At 42.4% G+C, this 23,882-nt stretch overlaps 1 protein-coding gene across 1 annotated transcript in view; it reads left to right on the top strand.

The window, feature by feature from the left end:
- Positions 1–23,882, top strand: part of MYO10 (myosin X) — a gene marked incomplete at both ends in the record, with an annotated part of 159,576 nt that overhangs the window by 113,829 nt on the left and 21,865 nt on the right. Inside the window, 7 exon segments of the mRNA XM_080340369.1 lie at positions 15,659–15,783; positions 15,944–16,058; positions 18,673–18,779; positions 19,722–19,931; positions 20,220–20,259; positions 20,663–21,559; positions 22,836–22,959. Coding sequence (XP_080196495.1) covers positions 15,659–15,783; positions 15,944–16,058; positions 18,673–18,779; positions 19,722–19,931; positions 20,220–20,259; positions 20,663–21,559; positions 22,836–22,959 — 1,618 coding nt within the window.

Here is a 23,882-nt window from a genome sequence, read left to right as displayed (position 1 = left end):
GGGCGAACGCTGATGGGTGAAAAAGCCTTAAAAGGTAAGGGGTTTAACTCATGCAAGCTTTTTTATAATTTTAATCTTGCATACTTAGAGGTGCAGTGGACTTGCAGAAAGAGAAAAGAAAGTGTCTGGAGTTTGGCTGAGCAAAATGTTTCTGGGCTTGTGTTTTCTTTTCCAGAGGGTAAATGCATGCAGAATCAAGTTTATGAAAAAAAGACTAAATTTACTGGTCTAATAGTATTTTCGAAAGCCAGAAGAGCTTTGCTGCCAAGTAGTCTGCTTTAATAAATCACACTCTGTTTGAAAGTTAAAGGGGTGATTGTTCACAGAGCGGGGAAGAAGTCAGCAGTAGTAGAGCTGTGTGTGCAGAGGGGGAAGATGTGTGTTGTAGTGATGTGCTGCTTTCTGGAGAAAGATCTTTTCTGTTGTTTGGCGACCTGTGGCACAGATTCGGGAAAACCAGCTTTTTAAAGTTTAGGACTGTAGTATCCCTGTAATTTATTAAGGCATAAGGCACGGCTGTAGTTTTGCTTTGATTACATGGCAAGAAAGTGACTCTGCGGACAAATGTTTTTGGGGGTGGGGGGAGTCCAGTAAGAGATCTGCAGCACCCAGAAGTCTAAATTAATGTTATAGTTTTACTGGAGAAACTTGCTGGGGCACATTTGAGACAGTAATTCTTTTGCCAGAGAAATTCAGGAAACAGAATATGCCTGAAAAAAGAATTAATTGCAGTAGTAATGGAAACAATACCATAACAGCAGTATATTTGGACTTTGTTTGCTGTATCAACTCCTATGTTCCGCCCCTGATGAAAAGCCCCCCAACCCAGCAGGTAAAATAGCTCTGTTCTTCACCGCTGATTGGCTTTGCTTCTGGGATCTGCATTTTTCGCCTTGCTTCCCCACTTAAAGAGCTTGCCTCTGCAAACATTAGTATTCAGCCACAGGGTAGAAAATTAGGTTAAAATTGCTTGAGAGAACCTGTTATGAAGGGAATGGGTTTGATCCTGCATCACTGACGTCTATGGGAGTTTTATTCTGGTCTCAAGAAGAGCAACCCTGGATTTGCCTTGCAAATCTAGATGGAGGAAGTATGATCTGATAAAGTGCCTATGGGAGTGGGAAAGGGGGCTCTTGTAACTTGCAGTTGCTCTTCTCTCACTGATGTTGAGATGTGTCCTTTTAAACCCCACGTGGTCACAGTGGAGGTTGGTCAAAATGTAGGGGTTTTTTGTTGTGTGAAACATCAATTGTATGTATTCAGTATTTCTTTTGCCAAAACTACTTAGTTTCAAAAAAGATAAGCTTTGTTTTGTTTGTCATTTGTTGGCTTACTTGAGAAAAATGTGTTTACAACCTGTAATGTAAATGGAAGTATAACAGCACTTATTCTTTCCAATACAGCTTGATTGCTGATAGGAATTATATGAAAGTTATAGTACTGTGCCAGCTGTTCACAGATCTTTATCAGAGCTGCTCTCAGAACACAAAACCCAAGCAGAAGGTGATGTTGTTTAAGAGTAGACTTGGGTCAATTGCTAAACTTTTTTTTTCTTCAGTTGTATCTGTTTATGTGTACATATATATATATATAGTGTGGCTTTTCTAAATTGAGACACAGGATGTGGCAAAGAAGCAAAGACTTTGGGGGGGAAAACCTCACTGTGATAAATTTGTAAGGACTGAGTACATTTCAGAACGTTTGTAGTCACCTCGTTAGATGAAACTTTAAACATGAAGTGCTTACTGGAAGAACATCAAAGCATCTTATCTTTGTTCTCGAACTTACACTCAGAATTTGCTGTTTCTGTTGGTTTAAAGTAGTTTACAAGCCTAAGAAGCAAGGCACGTCCATTCCTAACACTGTCATTAGAATTAATGGGAGGAAGCTGGGTCATTAGAGGGAGCTGGGTCTCTGTAGTTTGGAGGAAACTGAGTGGTGACCTTATTAATGTTTATAAATGTATAAAGGGTGAGTGTCATCAGGATGGAGCCAGGCTCTTCTCGGTGACAACCAACGGTAGGACAAGGGGTAATGGGTTCAAACTGGAACACAGGAGGTTCCACTTAAATCTGAGAAGGAACTTCTCAGTGAGGGTGACAGAGCACTGGAACAGGCTGCCCAGGGGGATTGTGGAGTCTCCTTCTCTGGAGACATTCAAAACCCGCCTGGACACATTCCTGTGTAACCTCACCTAGGTGTTCCTGCTCCAGCAGGGGGATTGGACTGGATGATCTTTTGAGGTCTCTTCCGATCTCTGACATTCTGTGATTCTGTGAACAGAAGCGAGGTTGTGCTTCAGTTGTATGGAGTGGAAAGTAGTAGCTGTAAGGTCCATGTTTTGGGACATCAAGTGGAGGCGTAGCTGTGCGATGGTGGTCAGCCTAGACTACAGGAAGGTTTTGGCTGTTGCACGATGAGGTTTGAGGTTGCTGTGGTTGGTTTGTCTCCGCCATGTTCCTGATGTACATTCCCTGTTCAAGCAACAGGGAGCTGGGCAGCTGCTGCCATTCATGGGAGCTTTGCTGAGGAGGTGGTAGCACCACAACTGTTCAGGACATTATTAGTGGATAATATTAGTGGTATTGCTTAGTCCTAAGTGCAGGGTGAGCCCTCTTCCAGTCCGTGAAGTGGCTGGTGAGCCAAGAAGCCCATTGCACCATGGAAAATCATTTGGGACACGGCTGGGGGTTTAGTTTCGGCTGCCACCTTGGATCGTTGCACACACCTGTGAGCATTGCACAATGTTTAGTGTAGAAAAGGCAAGTTTGTCACCAAACTCAAGTGCTGTGTTAGATTTCCAGCATTTACATGAGGAGATGGTGATGTTTTTGGAACTTCTCTCTGTAGATCTAGAAATGTTCAACATTAAGTATGTGGTAAGTTGGGGCTTTTGGGGCCCTCAAAACTTTTAACAGTCAAGCAGACGTAAAGTAGATGGGTCGAGAGAAGACATTTGCTTTCAGAAAGCCAGGTAAATACCAAATCCTCTGTGATACTGGCTTTATTGTTTGAATGGCTGCCCCAGATTCAGCATGAAAAGAGTGAGTATGCCCATCTGCAGCTTGCCAGCCACTTGTGCATATTTAGCCAAAAAGAAATAGTGTCCAGACTCATTAATCAACTAGTATTTCAAAGGAAGAAACGACAATTTTTGTTTAAAGTGGTTTAGCACTTAAATTGGCTTCACAGAAGTTTTTAACATAAGTAAACAATTTGTACAGCAAACAAAGCAGCGTTTAGGAAAGTTGCTTATATCTTCAGTGTCTCTTTCTGACTCAAACATTAAGGGTTATGTTTTGTTGTACCTTTAAGCCAGCCTATGGATTTCTTAGGGGAGAAATGGCTGTTCAGCCATCCAGAATTGCCATTTCCATGTGACCACAGACGTGTACAACCTAGCACAACTCAAATCAGCCGTGTCCTTAAAGGACATACATCTCATTGGCCTTAATGAGCTCTAAGCACATGTCTAAATGCTTGACTTAAGTTATTACTGCTTTTATGCTGCTTTGGATATGCTGGCCGGCACATAACAGAGTACCTGGGGCCACAATGCCTGTTGTCACACAGCTTTGAAGAGGAGCAAGGCAAATGTGCAGCTGTCTTTCAGTTGTGTACGCAGCCTAAAGCCACAAGTTGCCTGTGCAGAGGAGGAGGGAAGGATTGTCATATGCAGTACTGCAGTGGCATGGGCTCCACACTGCTGGCTGATCACAGGAGAATGTAGTGCTGGGATGTCAGTAGTAAAGATGCATCTAACCAATCTTAATGGTGTGTTTTCACTGTGATCAGAAAATTTGGAAGAGGGACAGAAAAAAATCCACTTCTGGAGCACGGAGAGCCATATTCTTATTTAAATGTGAAGCAGCAGATTGTAAACCCATGAAGTTCTGTAAAGGCAGACATTTTCTTCACAGGATCATCTTAAAAATAGATAAGATTCAACAATGTGTGCTTCAAATAACTAAGAAAATGTGGAACTTGTCTTGGAGAAACAAAGAACCCATTGACCAGCGTCCCTGTCTGTAAATCCTGCAGGCTTTGTGGAGATGAACAGTGCCATCTCAAATCACTCAGAGGGAGATTTAATGTTAAAGTAGTTCAGTTTTGATGTAATTTTGCCATCTGTTATAACTCATTTTTTTTCTCTCTGTATACATGTGTGTAGTTAGATCAGTTAGTAGTCTGATAACCATATTGGTGTTAAGGGAGGTTTCGTGCCATCCATTCTGGGTAACTGTGCACCATGCTAATAAAGTTAATTTACTCTGTCGTTAAGTTATTCCCAGATGTATAGGGGTTGGAACAAAGAAGTAGTTCATGCAAATTTTTTTTGTGAGGGAAAACTATATTATGATGTTCATTGCAAGTGTTAATCATTGCCAATATATACTCTATAGGTTTTTTGCTCTGCCAAGTGCAATTATTAGCAATGCGTGCAGGAAGCACAGGAGCTACTTGCTGTTCTAGCCAAGGTGATGTTGACTCACCTGTGCCTTCAGCATGGCCTCTGTGGCAGCACAGGTACCTGTGATCTGCAGAGCTCCTTCATCTCATGTTCATGTAATATAAGAAGGAATCAGTCAAGTTTTTTTTTTTTTTCCTTTGGTTTAGGATGGAAATTTCAGAATTATCTGAAATACCTAATTTGATTTTGGTTTGGTTCTCAGAAACATCAAAGAACTTGAGCAGGAGACATTCCAACTCCTAATGGGGGGGTGGACCGAGACTGTTGTGTTATAACAAAGCAGTCCAAGGAGAACATATTTGTTGCCATTTTCTGTGAAATTAATGTACACAAGAACAAACAACTACCTTCATTTTCTGTCCCTTCCCCGTAAACACACACACATACACATTCCGCTCATCTTGATACCCCCTTGTTTAGTCAGTTGCAGATCTGCAAGGCCAGTCCTGAATTTATACTGTGAAAATGCATGGGGGTACAATTGGGCTGTTCAGCCTGGAGGACAGGAGGCTGAGGGGAGACCTTATCGCTGTCTACAACTACCTGAAAGGAGGTTGTAGCATGGAGAGTGTTGGTCTCTTCTCCCAAGTAGCAAGTGATAGGATGAGAGGAAATGGCCTCAAATTGTGCCAGGGGAGGTTCAGATTGGGTATTAGGAAAAATTTCTTCACGGAAAGGTTCGTGAAGCAGTGGAACAGGCTGCCCAGGGAAGTGGCAGAGTCACCATCCCTAGAGGTGTTTAAAAGGCGTTCAGACAAAGTTCTTAGGGACATGGTTTAGTGCCATAGTTAGATTATGGCTAGACTCGATGATCCTGAGGGTCTCATCCAACCAAAATGATTCTATGATTCTAAGAGCAGCAGCTCAATGGAGCAAATTCTAAGAAAAATGGCAAAGTTAGACGGACGCTATCTGAGATGTGCTGAGATATACAATGTAGGTGTAATTAACATACTGATTACATGGGATTAAGCTGGGTCATTTATGTGGGCCATCATGCAACTTTTGCTGCCAGCCAGGCAGATGTCCGTGCTGATCACAGGGATCCCCATCACCTTCTATAAACTTGGATTTCCCTCTCTAGACTTAGAAAGTTTACTCACTGCAGTGTTAGGGGTTCCCTCATACTTTTAAAACTTGAAGCAGATTTCCAGACCACGCACTGCAGCTCTGCTGCAGTACAGCTCTCAGGCAGCCCCCCCGGTGTCCTGAGCTCCTCCAGGTTGAAGTGAGCCCTCCGTAGTGATGCAGAACAGCAAGGACCATGCACGGGCATTTTTGATGCAGAGGGCCGTGTGCCAGCCATTCCGCACAGGGGCCTGGGGGGCCGGGCAACGAGGCTGCTCTGGGAGGGCCAGGTTGTGGTGCCCGTGCAGGCAGCAGCCTGGAGACAGAACCCAGCAGTGAATGGAGCCCTGTGCCGAGGTGGGAATAATCTGCCCTTTCAGTGCTGCTCGACCCCCAGTGTCCTAGCAACCCACAGCTCTCCGGCTGAATATTTTGTGGCGTTCCTCCTTTACGCATGTCTGATATTGGCTGTGATTTAAGCCTGGCTGATTTCTTAATACAGATTTCAAACAAAAGGCCCAATACAGGAAAGAGAGGAGAAAGGGCTTCTTAGGAGATAATTTTATAAAACCACTTAGTTTTTTTTTCAGTGTAGGAGTTGCACTGGAACATTTCCTTGCCTGAGAAAGCACTGAGCAGCGAGTCTGTGCGTTACGTCAACCTAGTGCTTTGTAGGCGTTTTTTATGGGCCACTGAGGGAATGAACTGTGTGTAGGGACAAAATGCATTGGAGAAGAAACAACTGCTTGTGGCCTCAATATGGAAAAAAAAAGGTGCAACCAAGTGCTAACTTTTTGAATCTTGTTTTGATTTTTAGCTAGGAAATTGCTGGCCCTTGCGGCCATACAACAAACATATACGTTCCACACTTAAATCAGTTAAAGACAGCTCAAACTTTTTAATTATTTTTAAGCCTTATCGTTTTCAGAGGTATAATTATTGTTGCAGGGCTTTTCTTGTTTTTAACAATTGGAGCTGATAATGCAGAGGGGGTTTTTTATTATTTTGTGGTGAATGTGTGAAGGCTTTGTAATGACTTCATTTAAGCTAGTCTGCAGTGCCGCAGCCTGTGTCTTCGTAGACAGTTAACCGCAGTAACATCTCAGCCAAATTTCTCTTGCTGGACCACTAAATACTTGCATAATAATGAACTTGGGTCCTGCCAAGCCAAAGCTTGCATGTGGGAAGCTCAGTTCTGGATTGCACTGTCTGCTTCAAGCTGTGTGTCTTGTTCCTCTCTCTGATACGGAGTCAGTCTTTGGGAGACCCAATAGTGAGCACTAAGTTTCTTCAAATAAATAAAACCAGTATTTTTTCCACAACTGGAGTGGTGATGGGGAACTAGTTACATCTTTTGGTCTAACCCACTGTGTGGCAGACCATGAGGAAACCATTAACACCTGCTGAAAGGAGGAGAATGTCCCGTGTTTGCTTTGAAGCGTCTGGTGGCTTTAAATGGTCCCCCCACCATAGGTAAGCTCTTCCAATGAATACGCTCAGTGAAAAAAAGGTGTGCCTTCTGGTTTGAATGTGTCTTGGCTCTGATTTTCATGCTTTTTAGTGATTTAAACTGGCTTCTGAAACAACAGAGAATTTTTAGTATTCTCTTTAAAGCAATGCCCCAAAACAGAAGAGTCTCAAGACTAACGGCAGTCAGACACACGGTCCTAAAGGAACAGAGTGTAACTAGATCAAGAGAAGCGGCAGGTGGGTGCCCAGGACTGAAACAGAGAATACTGTGAGTTTTGGGTTTAGATTCCTCTTCTCCTCTCCTCGTGCTTCATAAGTTGATGTCTCTTGTCCCTTTGTGGAGTGCAATGTTTGCTCTCCCCACCTGTGCATCACAAGCTCTTCTGGCTGGAAGTGAGGTTCTTCCAAGCTGTTTCCACCTCCTCATTTCTACTTGCCTGCAAAAGGGGAGAGGAGGCAATATCAGTGTATTCTCTCCCACCCCACGTGCAGCTGCAGTCTGAAAAAGGGTTGCTTAGTCTCTTGTCGCCCAGGGAAGGCAAGGAGAGTTAGGATTATGTGGATCAAAGTTATCTGCAGTATGATTTCAGGATGTCCTGCTGAAGTGATATTGTGTTAGCATTTGAGTGAGAACTAGCTACAGGGAGGTTTTCATATATTCAAGCGTGAGATTACTTGTAGTAACACTACGCTAGATATTAGAAGAACACAGGACTGGATTCTTACATGGATTGTTACCAGAAAAGGTTGTACAGCTACATCAGACTTTGGCCGTGCAAGATGACATTCATCTTAGTAAGAGGTTCTCTTAAGCATTTTCATCCTGATTATCTATTTCCTAATGAAGCTTCATATCTTTTAGGAATAAATGCTTGATAGTAGACACCATTATCTGAAGAAATCATGTTAGAGGAACCATCCTGAAACAGGATTTACTGCTTTTAGGTGTAGAAATGTACTTATATGCCCAGCCTGACGATAAACTGTCAAATAACAAAGAAACTTGTAGGGTGTGGATTTGTGAAAATGTGGTGATCTGGCATGGAGGAGTAAAAGTATGGTGGAAAAATTTATTAAAACAAAAAAAAAAGAGAGGGAGAGAGAGGGTTGGCGTCTCAGTCTGTGTAAGTTATTTGGAGTCACCGCTGACACGGAGGGTGACGATTTCACCATATGCAGTTGGTTTGTGTGCAGCCTCAGCAGATACGAAGCCGTGTGTGCAGTGGTTGTCTTGACCATTGTAATGAACAGTGGTAACACTGGCTGTTGTGACATGGGTGGGCAAGGAAGGACAGCTGTCCTTGTAATTAGTACCTCACAGCATGTTTCTTCATGGTATGTCTGGGGCTACCAGGCAGCCTGATTGATTTTCTTCAGGAGAAGCCTGTTGACTGGTCACAATGTGGGGAGAATGAGGCCAGATTGGGGTTTAGTCTGCAGGGACTGGAGGCTTTAGTGAGGATGACCTCAGATGAAACGGCAACAGATCACTCACAGGTGGAGAAGGAGGGTCCACGAAAAGTTCCAGCTGGGGCCCCCGTGCTGCGAGTTGCACCTTCTGTCAGTGCACTGAGACCCTGCCAGAGCGGCTTCAAACCTTAAATCCCTCTTTTCCCAAATGCTCTTAATTGTCTGTCTCATTTGGCTGGTCCTGCAGTTGCTGCTCTGGGACAAACAGCCCCTGAGACTTTCTGTGCATTTCAATGGCCTCTCTGAATAATGTATTCAAGCAGCAAGGGCTCACTGAAACTTAGGCAATCACATAGATAGCTCTGAATATGCACTTAGAAAACATAAATATCTCTGGTGTTTAAGCCTGTGCCTCTAAAAATCCATTCCTAATCTGTGATTTTTTAACCAGTGTGTAAGAAATTACATTGTCATTTTGAGGGAGTGAGCTGATATAAGAGAGGTGGACAAAATCTGTCTTCCTTTAGAACAAATTCTGCACACCTTCAGAAAGAAAGTTTTGCAAAGAGGCTGCTGTGTGTTTACTCAGGGGTAGCATTTGGTCCATACAAACCAAACAAAAAGAAGATATCTCGGAAATGCAAGAGCACAGTGACTAATAAAAAGTAGTTTTAAGTAGCTCCAAGTTTGTGAGTTTGTCATTGATCGTTGTCAATGGAAGCGTGAAATGGCAGCAAGCCTCTCAGATTCATTTGAGCATCTTTTCTCCAACAGTGAAGCTAATTCCAGCTCTTATCTTCATTATATCTAAACAAACAGGACCTGAAATAGCATCTTTATAGATGGACCTAAATCAGTGATGTCTTGACTTAGCTGAAATCTTTAGACACTAGTGCAAATGGTCAGTGTGGTAATGTACTCCTTCATAACTCTTAACTGGGCTGCTGTTTTAAAAATACCCTTGAGATACCCTTGCTTGTAAAGTAAGCTGGGCGACAGGCTGAATATAAAAGCAAAAGCATTTTCACATTCATGCACTGAATCTCCTCCTTTGACTGTTTGGGTACAGTGGAAGAATGCTAAAATTACAGTGTTCCTTTCTATACACTATTATTTTAACGTAGGCAGCTCTCACCTGCGGCATGAGAGTGGCTAATTTTGAAGTCTCTCTCTTATCTGAAACACTCGGGGCTGGAAGATGAGTCACCCGGGTCAGATGCAGTAGTAGGAGTTGAAGAGAAGAGCAGCTAATTGTGTAAATGCTTGCTGCTGGTAAATGCAGTACTTTCACGTTCAGACCTGTAGAGATTGTATGAAAGTGACAGCTTATCATTGCTGAGTTTGCAGTGAAATCCGGCCTGGAGTTTGCGGCAGAATTTTTTGAGGCACAAGTGGTGTTGCAGCGGACCCATGCTCTTTTTTTAGCAAGTTACCTCCAGCAGTGTTAGTGATTTTTAAAGGCTTTTTATGGGTTTTGGGGGTGGATGTGTGGATAAAAGACAGGAGAACTTCAGACACGCAAAACACTTACTGTTATTACAGGTTTATCCAAATATTCCTTAACTTGCCAGTGCCATACAGTAGAAGTACCACATTCTTTGGTTTTATTCCCCTGTACTCTTTATGATATTTGTCTGCGGACACAAATACTCTGGGACAGTAAGGGCATGTCTTCACAAACAAAGCAGGCATCAAACTTTTCAATGTTTCGACCTGAACCTGTTCCAGTTACAGCTGCTGCATGCTGGAGAAGACTGGAAATGGTTTTTCCTTGAAATACATGTGCTCTTAGGTCAGTGGGACCTCATGCTCCTGGTCCTTGGGCAGGACACACACAGATTCTGATGCTCCTTGTGCTGTAAGCGCAGCAATCCTGAGGTTGAAATTCTGTTGAAAGAGCCAATGCCACCAAATTTTACGGTGCAAGCGACTGAAGACATGATGGCTAGAAGAGCAGGGGATGAACTGGTTTGTTGGGGTAGGAAGGTTGGATAAGAATTGCTGAGTGTAATGTGGTTTAAAAAAGGCAAACATGGGGCATACGGAAATTTTCTATCAGTTCACCTAAATTACATATTAGAAGTTAATTTACTCACACTTTTCAGATTTGTCTGGGAGGAAAGCCTGGCATTGGTTTTGACTTGTGGAGCTGGTGACTGAGATCAGAGGACCATGGGGACTGTTTCAGAAAGATCTGGCTTAATAAGCCCCCCCTGTTTCTGAAGAAATACAAGTACACATTAGGATGTGAAAAAAGTTCAAAACCCACTCTAAAGCAGGAGAAGACTGACCTACTTTAATTTCTGCAGCTTTTCTCCAGAGTAAAATTGCAAAGACTTCATTTTTGGAGTAAAACAGCGGAGTTTAAAAGCTAAGACATTGAGAAAAGTTATTTCTTTTTAAATAAAAAATTTTTATATCCACTTTTTCACATCCACAAAACACTTTTCTAAGCCAGGAAAATCAACACTTTTAAGACACGGTAGCAAAGCTGCCATAGTCCTACTTGAGTTCTCACAACTATATCTAGAAAGAAGGGACTGGGGGTTTCGTCATTGTTGTTTGGGTTGTGTGCCTGTGTGTAGTTTTTGTTTTGTTTTGTTTTCCCCCCAATCTCTCTGTGAAGTTCTTTCTGCCTACATAAAATCCATGAGGCTGCTGTAATGTGTCATTATTGTCCCTGTACTTTTCTGAGACAGCCAGTAGTTCAGGGAGGAAGAAGGATTTCTGCTGTCCAGGGAAAAGGAAGGGTGTTTTTTGAGAGCCTCAGTCAGGCTGTAATCTAAGGAACTATTTTATCATGAAAATTACACATAGATGTTAGATGTCTGTCCTAGTGGCTGCTTCTAATTGTGATTTCAGGCCGAAGCTTTGCCTTTCATGAAGGTCACAGCAGATCAGAGCAAGCATTTAGCAGCTTAAGGAGCCAGAGTCTCACCAGCAAAGACTCCAGGTCAGATTGAAGCCTTGGCTTCGGTGCTGCCTGGTGCAGATTCAGTGGAGACTTTTGGATTCAGGAAATGATAAATTAGAAGTTGTGCTACGAAAGAGCACACCACAAAAAAAACCAGCTTTATTGAGTAGAGCAGACCTGACTTGTAGCTGTTAATTTCATGTTGGTGCTCAGTGCCTCAACGTGGCTATGTGAGTCTAGCTGCAGTCTGGGGATTTTGCATGTCAAGAGTGCTTTAGTGCTATCATTCCTTGATAAACGTGAAATATCTGTTGAAAACTGAGACGATTTGAAGTTGACTATATCCCTCACACAATTTTGGAAGCTATCAGTTCAGTTCTTCTGTTGCCTCCTCTTTAAATTTGATCTTACTTTGCAGTTAGCAATTACTTCAAATTTTTACTTTAGAAGACATATTGTTTTGCAGTCAACTATGGTTGTGTTGTCTATCTGAAATTTTCCTACAGAATACGATTTCTTCCAAAGTGTTCATTTGTGAAAGAAGTCCAGTGCTTTTTTACCAGCAACACTGGTAGAGATTTAGCAGACCCCAGAGGTGAGTCCTGTCCCATGTTACTTTGGTATAAATCTGAAAGTTCGCTTGCTTACCATGAGCAGTGAAGGAGCACCACTAAAAAGAAAAGACTGAGCATTAGCTGCATAGGAAACCCTTGGCATCGAGATTCTGTGCTATTGCGAGTTTAACTCCTTAGTATTTCAGTGAGCATCATTCAAGTGGAGACTGTCATCATCCCCTGTCTTAGAAGTGTCTGCAGTTTAACGTTTGGGTATATACAGTACTTGCCCTCTGGTTCAATAAATGTACATGCAATTCATTTTTTAAGTATGAGGAGTCTTGCTGGCTGGAAGTTAAGCTTAAGGTTATCCGTGTCTGCAAGTGTTCGTACAACTGAGGCTGGAATCCTCTTCATCCCCAGAGTAAAACTGCCTGAGATGCAATGTATCACCAAGTCATAAGGTGGAAATGCTGGATGCTGTCGTGTTACAAACAGGACCACACGGGTTACTTCTTCTGGGTGTTTCCATTAGACATGGGAAACCAGGGATGCATTTTAGCATTTCAGATTTGGGCTGCCTCTCTGACTGGCTGCAGCTCTCGTCGCGGATGAGGAATGGAGAGTCGCTGTGATGGCCCAGTCAAAACCCTCTCAGGTGATGGGGAATCTCTTTAGGCATTCTGTATTCAAAGTGTGAAATAGGAGTCCAGCACATCTCTTACCACCACCCCCAGTTTACCCCAAGCAACCAGACTTAATGCAGATGTAATTCCCGTGATATGTCAGGGCAGGGTTTGACCCTCCAATTTAATAGCCTCGTGTCTGCGAGTAATTAAAAATAAATAGTAAGGTAAAGTGAAGGAGTATGCTTATGTAATTAAAATTGTGATGGTCTTTATGTTGCCCTGCTGTGATACCATGTTAACATCTCTTCCAGTGTTTCATGCTTTTTTTTAAATACAGGCTTTTGAAGCTGGGTGACTGGGTGACAATCCCAGCTTCTGATGACAGAGAAGGGCTGTTTCTAACTTCTGTAGTTGCTGGAAGAAGGTCATGAAAATGTTGCTTCTTTTTCTGCAACTCAAAACAGAGATGGAAAGAGAAAGTTTTTTTAAAAAGTAACATGAGCTTTCACACCAGCCGCTTGGCTGACTTTTGACTTTTTAAGTGCCTGGGGCTGGCAATAAAAGGATTAAGGGGTGCAGCAACCATCTGGCTCTCAAAGCAGGAGGTGCTCCCTTGCAAACTGAGAGGCTGCCTTGTGAGAGAGATGTCCAAATTTTGCCTGGCTTTGTTGTGTCCCCACTCCCATCCATGTGTCTGCCTCCTCACCTCAGTGCACCGAAAATAGTTTTGTTTGCAAATCTTGCAAACAACGTCACCTTTTGAACCAGTGAGTATGGGACAGGTAAAAGGACTAAAACCAGATGTAGCGTTAAAGATGTATTGACCTGCGGCTGCTTGCAGCACACATCAGCCTTGCATTACACGAGGCAAAAAGTGAATATGTTTTTCCTAGAGATTTGTGTGTGCATCTGTGTTCATTCCCTCCCTTTCTGGAGACTCGATGGGCAGCTTTGCAGGTCCCCTAACAATGCCATAGGCTGGGCATTTATGGAAAACGCAGTTGGCAATACCAGTCATGACAGTATCAATACCTTTATTGTAGGCATTTGTGCTGTGTGTTCAGTAAAACACAAAGATTTTGCTTGTGGTGTGTTTTAGTAGTGGCGGCAAAATCCAAATGCAACACATCGCTGAGAAAAAAAGAGGGAGTTTGCATCATTCGCAAAGGCATTTTTCCCCCCCTTTAGAACACTGTTTTTTTTATACATGCAGGTATGGAAATTAAATGTTAAGTCACATTTGTAACAGAGCCATTAATGCAACGTGTGGGGTGGCACAGAGTAGATGTCGCTCCCAAGCCTCCCTGGGACACAAAGCCCCCATTGCAAGGGAAGGCAAAGCAGCTGCTGGCCGTGGCTGAATTTCTCCATAGCCCCCGTCCAGCCACTTTTTAAAACACGAGTTATTATCATTTTTGTTCGGTGCTATTGACCATGGAAGGAGGGAGGGCTGTGGTGTTTTCCTATGTGAATTGTAGCCCCAATACCAAAGGAAAGGATTGGAAGGTGTTTCGCTGTGGAAAGGTGAGTGCCAGGGAAGCATTTGGCCGCGCGGCTCTGCAGCAGCTCAGCGCAGAAGGGCTGTTGCACCTACAAAGGAGCCTCCCACCTCTGCTTCAGAAAAGAATTTAAAGGAAGAATAGCAACGTTTTGGTTTAGACATTTTGCCTTTTAAAGGAGGGAGGTAGAAGCTAATCTATCAATATTCTTGAAGCTACCTTATTAACAAGTCTGAGTTATCACTGGCACACAGTGTTTTGTTCTAAGCATAAAGGTGCTGGTGGAAAAGTTAAGTTAGATATCTTTAATTGACTTCTGAGTCTGTGCTTTCCTGAAATGACTTTTGAGAAGTTAAAATTCTGGGGAGTAAGTTATTTGCAAAGTTGAACATGGGGCATGATTAAAGCCTGTTAATAAATACCAACATTTCCTCTGATTTACGGTTGCTCAGGGCTTGATCTTACTGTCATTTCTACCAGCTGAAGATCTTCAGGTCTTTATGTAAACCATTGACTGTATCTAAAAGATCCCACCTTGTGAACTTCTTGCAGAATAGTAAGCACTGTACCCCAGCTGTGCAAATGACTGTGCAGGACACTCAGCTGGTGGGTTAAAGTGGATTCTTGGGCTGAAGAATTAAGTGTTGTATTTACATGTGGAGTTATTTTGGTATCAGGTTTGCTGGCATTTTGCAATGTAGTGATTAGCACCATCTTGAATGTTTCCAGGGATGGGGCATCTGCACCTTCTCTATCAACCATCTTGCGTAGCTTTGTGTGCCTGTGGCTGGTTTACCTCAAAGCGTGGGGAGGGGAGCACAGGTGACTCGGGGGGTTCTGAGATGGAAGGAGTGGATTCCTGATGCTCCCAGGGGCAGGAACACACTCATCCGTATTCGCAGGTTTTCACGGCTGAGTGGCTAGGGTTATCTGTGTTCTAAGTGAAAAATGATGCCGAAAGAACTGCACGCAAACTAAGGGAAACTTATTTCAGAGAAGCAGAAATTTGGGGGTTGAGTTCACAGATGAAAATATTTCTGCTGTTCAGAACAACGGCAAACAGAAACTCTTTGAAATACAGCTCATTTAAGATTTGAGGTTCCATTGATGAACTTCCATCCCTGTCCATAGTAGATGAATTGTTACTACACTAAAAATCTAATGTTTTCTGCCTTTTTGATTTTGGGTTTTTTTGTTTGTTTGTTTTCTAAAACTGTATCACACCACTCTATTTGTGTATCTTCAATATTTGGGATTATCTATGGGGACTGTAAATTCAGTCGCTAAAGAAACAAAATAGCCAAGTTTGTAGCTGTTGAGCTGTTGGCTGCCTGTGCTTCTTTCTGTCATTTCTTCCTGCACAGCAATGGCCTGCGAATATACGAGAAATGGAAAGAGAGCGCTGATTGGACTAAGTAGCTGTAAACGTTGTGTTTATGGAAATTATAGGGTGTAGTTACCCCTTTGTTTCCATCCTGTAGATATATTTTTATGTGTTCTGAACTGCTGATGTCCTTTAAGACATTGTGTAGCCAGTTGCTTGCAGTTGTGCGTTGCGGATTCATAAATTTGCCCTTTTTTACTTCCCCTGACATCTCTAACCATTGCTATTAAAATCCTTGTTTTGAACCTGCTCATTTTAGATGCCAGACCAGTTTGATCAGACAGTGGTGCTTAACCAGCTGCGCTATTCTGGGATGCTGGAGACAGTCAGGATTCGGAGGGCTGGCTTCCCCGTCCGCAGGCCCTTTCAAGACTTTTATAAAAGGTAAACACGCTGACTTGTGCACTTCAGATGTGTCATGGGTGCCAAATCAACATTCCCATGTTGAGGGATAAAGTGAAAATCTAATGACAAAAAAAAAAATCATATGGCAAAACCAGAACTTGTATCTTAAATGAAGTAATAAATATTCTTTGGTTGCCAGGTATAAAGTTCTCATGAGAAACTTAACTCTGCCTGAAGATTTAAATGAGAAATGTGCCGTCCTGCTTCGTCTGTATGACAACACAAGCACTGAATGGCAGCTTGGAAAAAATAAGGTAAAATAATCTGGCTGTGCATATTGTGGGGATGGTGCTTACACAAAGCTGAAGGGACAGGATTTAGACTGCACAGCTGCAGAGATATAGTTGTAATGGTAATTACTTCTGGCCTTAAAGGAAGTTGTGCGTGGCTGTTGGTGCTCTTGAAACCCTTATAGCAACAATTAATGGTCGTGCTGAGGAATTTGCTGTCTAAGGCACTCAGACACCGACTGGGGATTTCACTCATGGAGAAAAAGTTCATGCGAATTTTCTACCACTGCTCAGAAGCAATAGTGCTGGGGAGGATCAGAACTTAAACCATGGTAGCTGAATTTTATTGTTTTTAGAAGTATTGAGCATGTGAGATAACACACTGTTCTGCTGGGAGCTCCACTCATGCTAGTAAACCCACCTACATGATACCCACTCAGTGGCTGAAATCAGGAGTAGGAATTTTAGCCAATGTTCATGTGGCAGAGTTGAGCTCTAAGTGTGTTTGCTGTCCTACTCTGAGGATCTTTTTCAGAGGTACATTAGACCTCAATGCGTGTCCTACCAGACAACCTTAAATTTGCCCACAACTTTCTTGTCTTAAAAAAAAAAAAAATCAAAGTATTTTAATTAAAATAATGGAACTTTGAGAAATAAAACAATCCAGGTGTTTTTGCATGCTCGTTTTGCCAGTTTGATTTTGGACAACAGCTGTGTGCAGAGCTTCCCTCCTTGCGAATTTGTGCTCTTAGATTTAACGAATTATGTGGAAAGTATTGTATACCCAGGAAAAGATTCCCCATTGCAGGATCTGAGGTTTCCTAAATGTTAAAACCACCTGGTGGAAAGGACCAGAGAGTGGATTGCAAACATGAGGCCATCAATGCCAAGGATCAGCCCCCAGGCTTCTGCAGATGGCTTTCTCCTCTGTTTTTTTCTGGGTAACTCCAGTTGGTGCTCCCAGGGCTTCTGTAGTGGAGAGAGAATGAAAAACAGATCCTAAAGGAAAGTTTGCTGAATTATGTGCTACATGTGCAGTTTTTCTGTCAAATGTTAGATCTGTGAAAAAACTCTCTCATTACCATAAGGTAGCAAAAATATTTTGTAAAATCTGATTGATTTCTGTGTGAAACGACCTTCATCCTTATCCTCTTCGCCCCACAACTGCATAGTTTTGAATGTTTTCCTCCATTCCTCTGCATGCTTAAGGAGTATGGGAGATGCTACTGGGAAAGTTGATTTCGTTATTTTACAGTCATTGTAAAAGATAGCATCTGAAATATTCTGATGGCAATTGAAGTCATCTTTCATCCCCTGTTTTCAGACACTGACTTACAAATAATACAGTGATAATGATCAGTGCTTTGCATTATACTTTCAGATGCAGAATATTAACAGTGTTTATGTACAGACCCCAGACAGTGCTGTGGCATCTTAATAGGGCCGGGGCTCACCCCGCCAGGAGCTGCCCGCACATTTATAAGAGTCTTAATAAACAGCTCATTGTAGAAGAGAACAAGAGGACATTGGTTTCAAGCTGAACATGGGATGGGGCACCGTCCTGCCCGTGTTATTTAAAAGGGGCGATAACAACATTGCAATGATTTAGCTTCCGTGTGAATTCTTCTTGTCTTTCACATCTCAAGCTGCAATGCACCTGCTCAGGAAAAGGCATTAGCCTGAGCTTAATATGTGCTTAATGTCCATTTTTCTTCAGGAAGTAGCTGGATGCCTTTCTGAAGCAGAATTTTGTTGTGTTTTTAAAGCCTGTGCGTGTAGAGCGAATAGATTGCCCACTAAGTGAAAGAATTAGAAAGAGTTGCCCAGTGCAGCTCGGATACCAGAACTGTGGGACTTTCTGTGAGCTTTCTTATGTTCCATAGTGTTGAGTAATTTATGGTAAAATGTAATCCCTTTCTAGCTACATTCAAAACTCACAACTGTGTTTCTCCTCAGGAGTGCTGCTGCTTTGGCTTTGATGATGGGCTTTTTCTCCCCTAAACACAGAGGGAAAACTTTTTTCTACACTCCAAAAGTCTGGTTTGGGGTGGTGTTTTTGTTTGTTTGTTTGTTTGTTTTTCAGGAAAAAACCCAAAACTTTTCAAGGAAACATTGCTGTCTTTGCAGCCCTCCTCCCTCAGCAGGGCCTATGCTATCCATGCACTTTTAATCACCACATTGTGGTGTGCAACCTGGTCTCATCCCAGATAGTCCCAGTGTCACTGAACCGGCTGTTTCCAGCTGCTAAGTAATTTGGGTCGTATTTCAGCCTCTCAAATCAGCAAGTTCATGCTAGGTCCTACACATTTTTTGTCTTGTCTTACTCTTTGGTGGGAAAGCCAGTTTAATGAATCTAGTAACCGTCTTGCTTTTGGAAAAACCCTGCTTCTAATTAGAATTTCCATTCCTGTAATCAGGCTCTTCCCACTGAACCCCCAAGTTAGAGGATCGCCTGCAGATATTTTCTTTTAAGAGGAATATGTTTTGGGTTGTTTTTATTCTCTGTTGAGGAAATGGTGTATTTATCTCTGAATTCAAAGCTGAGGCTTGCTGCTCAGACTCACATTGGCAGCACCTCAGCTGTCCTTTACCTGTGATGCTCCCCACAAGTTGTTAACCCAAAAGTTTTCTTCTGTAGGTGTTTCTCCGGGAGTCCTTGGAACACAAGTTGGAGAAACAGCGAGAGGTGGAAGTCACCAAGGCGGCAATGATTATCCGAGCACACATCTTAGGTTATGCAGCCCGGTAAGTGACTAGATGAGAATATTAGTGATCAAGCTTTGGAATAAATGGGTTGGGTGTCACGGAGTTAAATCCTTCTGGCACAATTCTTAACTTTTCCTCAGGACCAGGCATCCAAATCCTGTAAGTGGCTTTGGAAAATACCAGCTGGTATCTTTGCCAGACCTGTGAATAAAACAAAACGGAGTTTGAATTGTTTTAATATAATCAATGGGACAGTGTGGAAGTTTGGAGGTCAGCCAGCATCCATGTAATTGAATCATGGCATTAGATCCACAGTAGGATCTCCAGCTGGACGGCACCTAGTGGAGCTGCCCCAAGTTACCAGCCATGACATTGGATAACTGATGAATGTTTCGTTTGTTTACCTGGCTTCATGCATTATGTATTAGGTGGAGTTGCTCATCCCATCTGCTTATTTCTCTGCTTTTCCTACAAATCAGATGAGGACAGTTTAAAGAAACTTGTTTGCATAATGAGGTAATTTCTCTTCATGTGTATATTAGTCCTGTCCTTATATCCTGACCAGTATGTTACTGAAAAACTATATTCCTTTTTTAATGACAGAGCTATCCTGCTGTTCGTGATGTTTCTTTTCAGAGACGAGGGATGACTGTCTCTAAATTCTTGCTCTGCATGTGTGCACACACACAGAGCTGTCCTTTTAGCATCTCCTTGTCAGAGTCATAAGAACATGTAAAGCAAGTAATGTGCATTTCCTTAATGAGGACACAGACAGCGCTGTCATAGAAATGAGAGAATCTCTTTCCTCTCCTAGGGAGGAGAGCGGGAATGAGAACGGACCTAGAAATAATAAATTGTTTTGCTACCATGGGCTCATTATTGCAGGTCACCATGGCAAGACTGCTCGCCACTGCTGCTTAGTTCCTTATTTCCTTATAAATTTACCTTTTTTATTATTATTTTTATTTTTCCCTCTCCCAGGAAGCGATATAGAAAGGTTCTCTACTATGTGGTTGTGATACAGAAGAACTACAGAGCATTCAGTGGTAGGAAGAAGTTCCTGTGCCTGAAGAAAGCAGCCATAATCCTTCAGAAGCAGCGGCGAGGCCAGCTTGCTCGACGTGTTTACAGGGAGCGACTAGAGGAGAAGCGGAGACAGGAGGAGGAAAGGAGAAAAGAGGAGGAAGAAAGGTGCAGAAATGTTGTCTGACATCACTTTCCTGTCTGTGCCACATTAGGTTTTGGTCTGAATAGCCTTTATTTCAGGCTATTCTTGATCAAGTGAGTTTGGAAACCTTTGCTTCTTTTGCTAAAAGAAGCATGTAGCTGTCATCATATTCACAAATATGTCCTTGGTTACCTTATTTTTGGCTGTCTTTTCCATGTGATCTCTCTAAGCTGAGCTATTGCCCTGCAAAGGTATGTGATGAGCTTATGTTGAGCTTGATTTACTAACCTATTTTCTTGCCTGGCTTTTAGGGAAAGACAAAGACAAGAAGCAGAGCGTCTTGCCCAGCAGGTAAATGATATTCTTAATGTTTTCAGCCATCCTGTTTATTTGAGCATCTCAACCCAGCCATTAAAAAAAATAAAAGGCACCTGTGGCATTTAAGTTAAATTTATTACAGGAGTTGGCAGATAAAGCCAAAGGAAACTTAATACAGTTGTTTGCATGGAAATTTTTTTCGCCTCATGCTTCATTTGATTTCTGGCAAAGATTGAACTTTTTGCATGTACTTGAGCTGTCCAGTATCTGTAAGCAAATGTAATCATACTTTCATTTTTTTTCTTTTTTCTTTCTGATGTAGGGATAAGGGTCCTTTTAAATGAACAGTGTGGTGGAAGCATAGTGCTTTAGAAATAAATTTTAAAAAGAAACATTGCACTGGGGGGCTTTATTTTATTATTTTCTTTATATGCAGGCTGAAGAAGAGAGAAAGAAGCAGGAACTGGCTGCCATTCAGAAAGCCCAGAAGGAGGCAGAGCTGAAGCAGGAGGTGGAGAAGCAGAAGGAAAGCAGGCAGGTGGAAGAAATCCTGCGTCTGGAAAAAGAAATTGAAGACCTGCAGCGCGTGAAGAAGCAGCAGGAGCTGTCCTTGACAGAGGCTTCATTACAGAGGCTGCAGCAGCTTCGAGACGAGGAGCTCCGGCGGCTCGAGGACGAAGCGTGTCGAGCAGCCCAGGAGTTCCTGGAATCTCTGAACTTTGATGAGATTGATGAATGTGTCCGAAACATTGAGAGGTCTCTCTCTGTGGGCAACGGGTATCCCACTGAGCTGACTGAACAGGCTGGAAATGCCTGCAGTGAGAAGCCCAATTTTAACTTCAGCCAGCCGTATCCTGAGGAGGAGGTAGATGAGGGCTTTGAAGCTGATGATGATGCATTTAAGGATTCGCCCAACCCCAGTGAGCATGGCCATTCTGATCAAAGGACCAGTGGCATCAGAACAAGTGATGATTCCTCAGAAGAGGATCCCTATATGAACGATACGGTGGTGCCAACAATTCCTGCTGCTGGCAACACCATGCTTATACCTCCTGACACAGTCAGTCTCCACAACTCTTCCAGTGGTGAATCCACATACTGCATGCCAGAAAATGTATCATGTAGACCCCCAAATTCTGTGGAACTTATTTCTCCAGATGGAGACTACGATTACGACCAAGACGATTATGAAGATGGTGCTATTACTTCAGGTAGCAGCGTGACCTTCTCCAATTCACACAGTAGCCAGTGGTCACCGGACTACCGATGCTCAGTGGGGACCTACAATAGCTCTGGAGCATATCGGTTTAGCTCTGAAGGAGCTCAGTCGTCTGTAAGTATCATTGTTTTTATTATCTAATAATTGATATGTGCTTTCTGATTACTTTTTTCCCACTGTGCAGCTGTGGAGTGACTGTAGCTGTTCTTGCAAATGTCTGTGCTGTGTAGTTTGACTCGCCTAGACTGTGTATAGACGTAGCTGTCTGTTGCCATCTAGATGCCACTGGGGTGAGTGCGTTAGTTAGGGATGGCTCTGATGTTGCTTGCAGTCCCAGGCTTGTGCAAGGATGTGGTTCCGTCTGTTTTAATGCAGAACCTCACGGTATTTGGTGAGGAGCTCAGTGAGAGGCCTTGGATGCTCTTCATCAGCAAAATTGCTCTCTGTGTGTAGGGGCACCAGGTAGCATGGTGGGGAATTGTTATCAGAAAAAACAGCTTCAGTTATGCGTGCAAGTTGCAGCAGCACAGAATAACCTGCTTGGAGAAGTCCCTGAATTACCAGGTGTATTTTGAGATTACTTGGAGGATAAATTTCACATGATGGCAAATCTTAAAATTATTGAGGTAGACACTTATACCGTGGAGCTCTTTCTCGGTGCTGTTTATTGTGTATACTATGGGCTTCACTCCTACAAATATTTGTTGGAAGAATATGGTTGCCTCTGCCACTCACAGAATACTTCTGTCAGACTGTGTGACAGGGAGAGCGAGAAAGCATTTCAGCAACGCTGACTTATTTAGAAGGAAAAAGTCAACACTAAAATATCTATTACAGTTGAGGTAATAAAAAAAACAGTCAAAGAGCCATCGTGGTTGCTGGGTTAAGTTGACAGTTCTTGACTAAGAGGAAGACGCTTTTAGCTTCTCTGTTGAGGACTCCTGCCTGTTGCATGACTCTGGGTGTGTGTCAGATAAGGAACAGAAATTCTGATTATTTGGGGTGAGGGTGGAGGAAAGCTCTTACCACAGCTTCTGGAACATGTTTCTTTCTCAAGGCTTTTGTAAACTGTTGCCCACAACGCTTCAATGACGGAGGGAGGTAGCACAATGTAACATGCCCTGGCCATGCTCTTGCAAAGGGATGATTTTCCTGAGCAGCGATAAAGCTGTTTCATAGATTTCTTACGTGACATCAAGGCCAGTGTGTAATCAAGCAGTTCAATCTGCCAGTTACCATAAGGTACTCCTTCCTTTGTTAGCTGGATGAAAAATGAGGAATTATGTGCTTCCAGTGCATCATAAAATGTTTTAAATGAAGACTTCTAAACCAATTTTATCTAGAGTCTGTCCTGAGAGATTATTTCACCTTTATTTACTTTATTCTGTAGTTTGAAGACAGCGAAGAAGATTTTGACTCCAGATTTGATACAGATGATGAGCTTTCCTACCGGAGGGATTCAGTCTATAGCTGTGTCAGCCTGCCCTACTTTCACAGCTTTCTGTACATGAAAGGTATTGGGTGAATCAAAATTCGCTAAATATACAAAATAACTAAAAATGTTTATTATACCTTGAGCTCAAATTTCTGTAGAGTTAAGCTATTTTCTTGTTTTTCAAAGGGTTGTGGAAAAGTAACTTAATTTGAGCTGCTCTCAAATTAAATTATTTGCTTTAGATGCCTTCCATCTAGCAGTGTTCTTCCCTCTGCAAAGGAACACCAACATTTTCAGCTGACTCTGTTTCATTTTACGCCTTTGCTGGCTTGTAAACAATGGAATCTCTGGTATAAATAGAGTAAAATAACTCACAAAGTCAAATTGTACCAAATTTTGAGGAAAGCTGATTCATGCGCCTTTTAACATAGACCACATTCCACATTGCAGATCAGTTTTAATGAGCACTCAACTTATTTTTCTGATCAGTCAAATTTCATTTTGGATCCAAAAGACACAAAGAAGGAAATGTATAGCAAGGGGATCTGGGGGACACTGCAAGAGTATACACAGGTGATGTGTAGTTAAGATTCTTGTTTTATCTTCTGATAACTGATAGTAAATTATAATCTAGGTGAATCCTTGTATGATAGCCATCACTGCGGCATAACTTATTTTCCTGGAATAGGAACAGTGATGAATGTGCACAAACTTATGTTTATGAGAAAAATAATGTACACAGCCGTCACTAGCACAACTTTCACCCTCTGGCATAGTTCGCAATAAGTTTTTGTGGAATGACAGGAGTAAATTGGTTTGGTTAAGGCTTTTATGACTGTGGTGTAACTACGGTGCAAGGTGTATTGTCTACCATAACAAAGCTCACAAGAATTTTAGGCATTACAACCACACTTCGGCAGGACTGAGCTCACACTGGTGTAGTTCCTGCTCTTTAAGTACAGCTTGTCCAGGTTTTGTGGTTTTGAGTTGAACATTGTTACC

The sequence above is a fragment of the Nesoenas mayeri genome, assembly GCF_963082525.1.
Source record: "Nesoenas mayeri genome assembly, chromosome: 2".
In the NCBI taxonomy this organism is placed as follows: domain Eukaryota; kingdom Metazoa; phylum Chordata; class Aves; order Columbiformes; family Columbidae; genus Nesoenas; species Nesoenas mayeri.
This window is presented reverse-complemented; position numbering and strand designations above follow the sequence as displayed.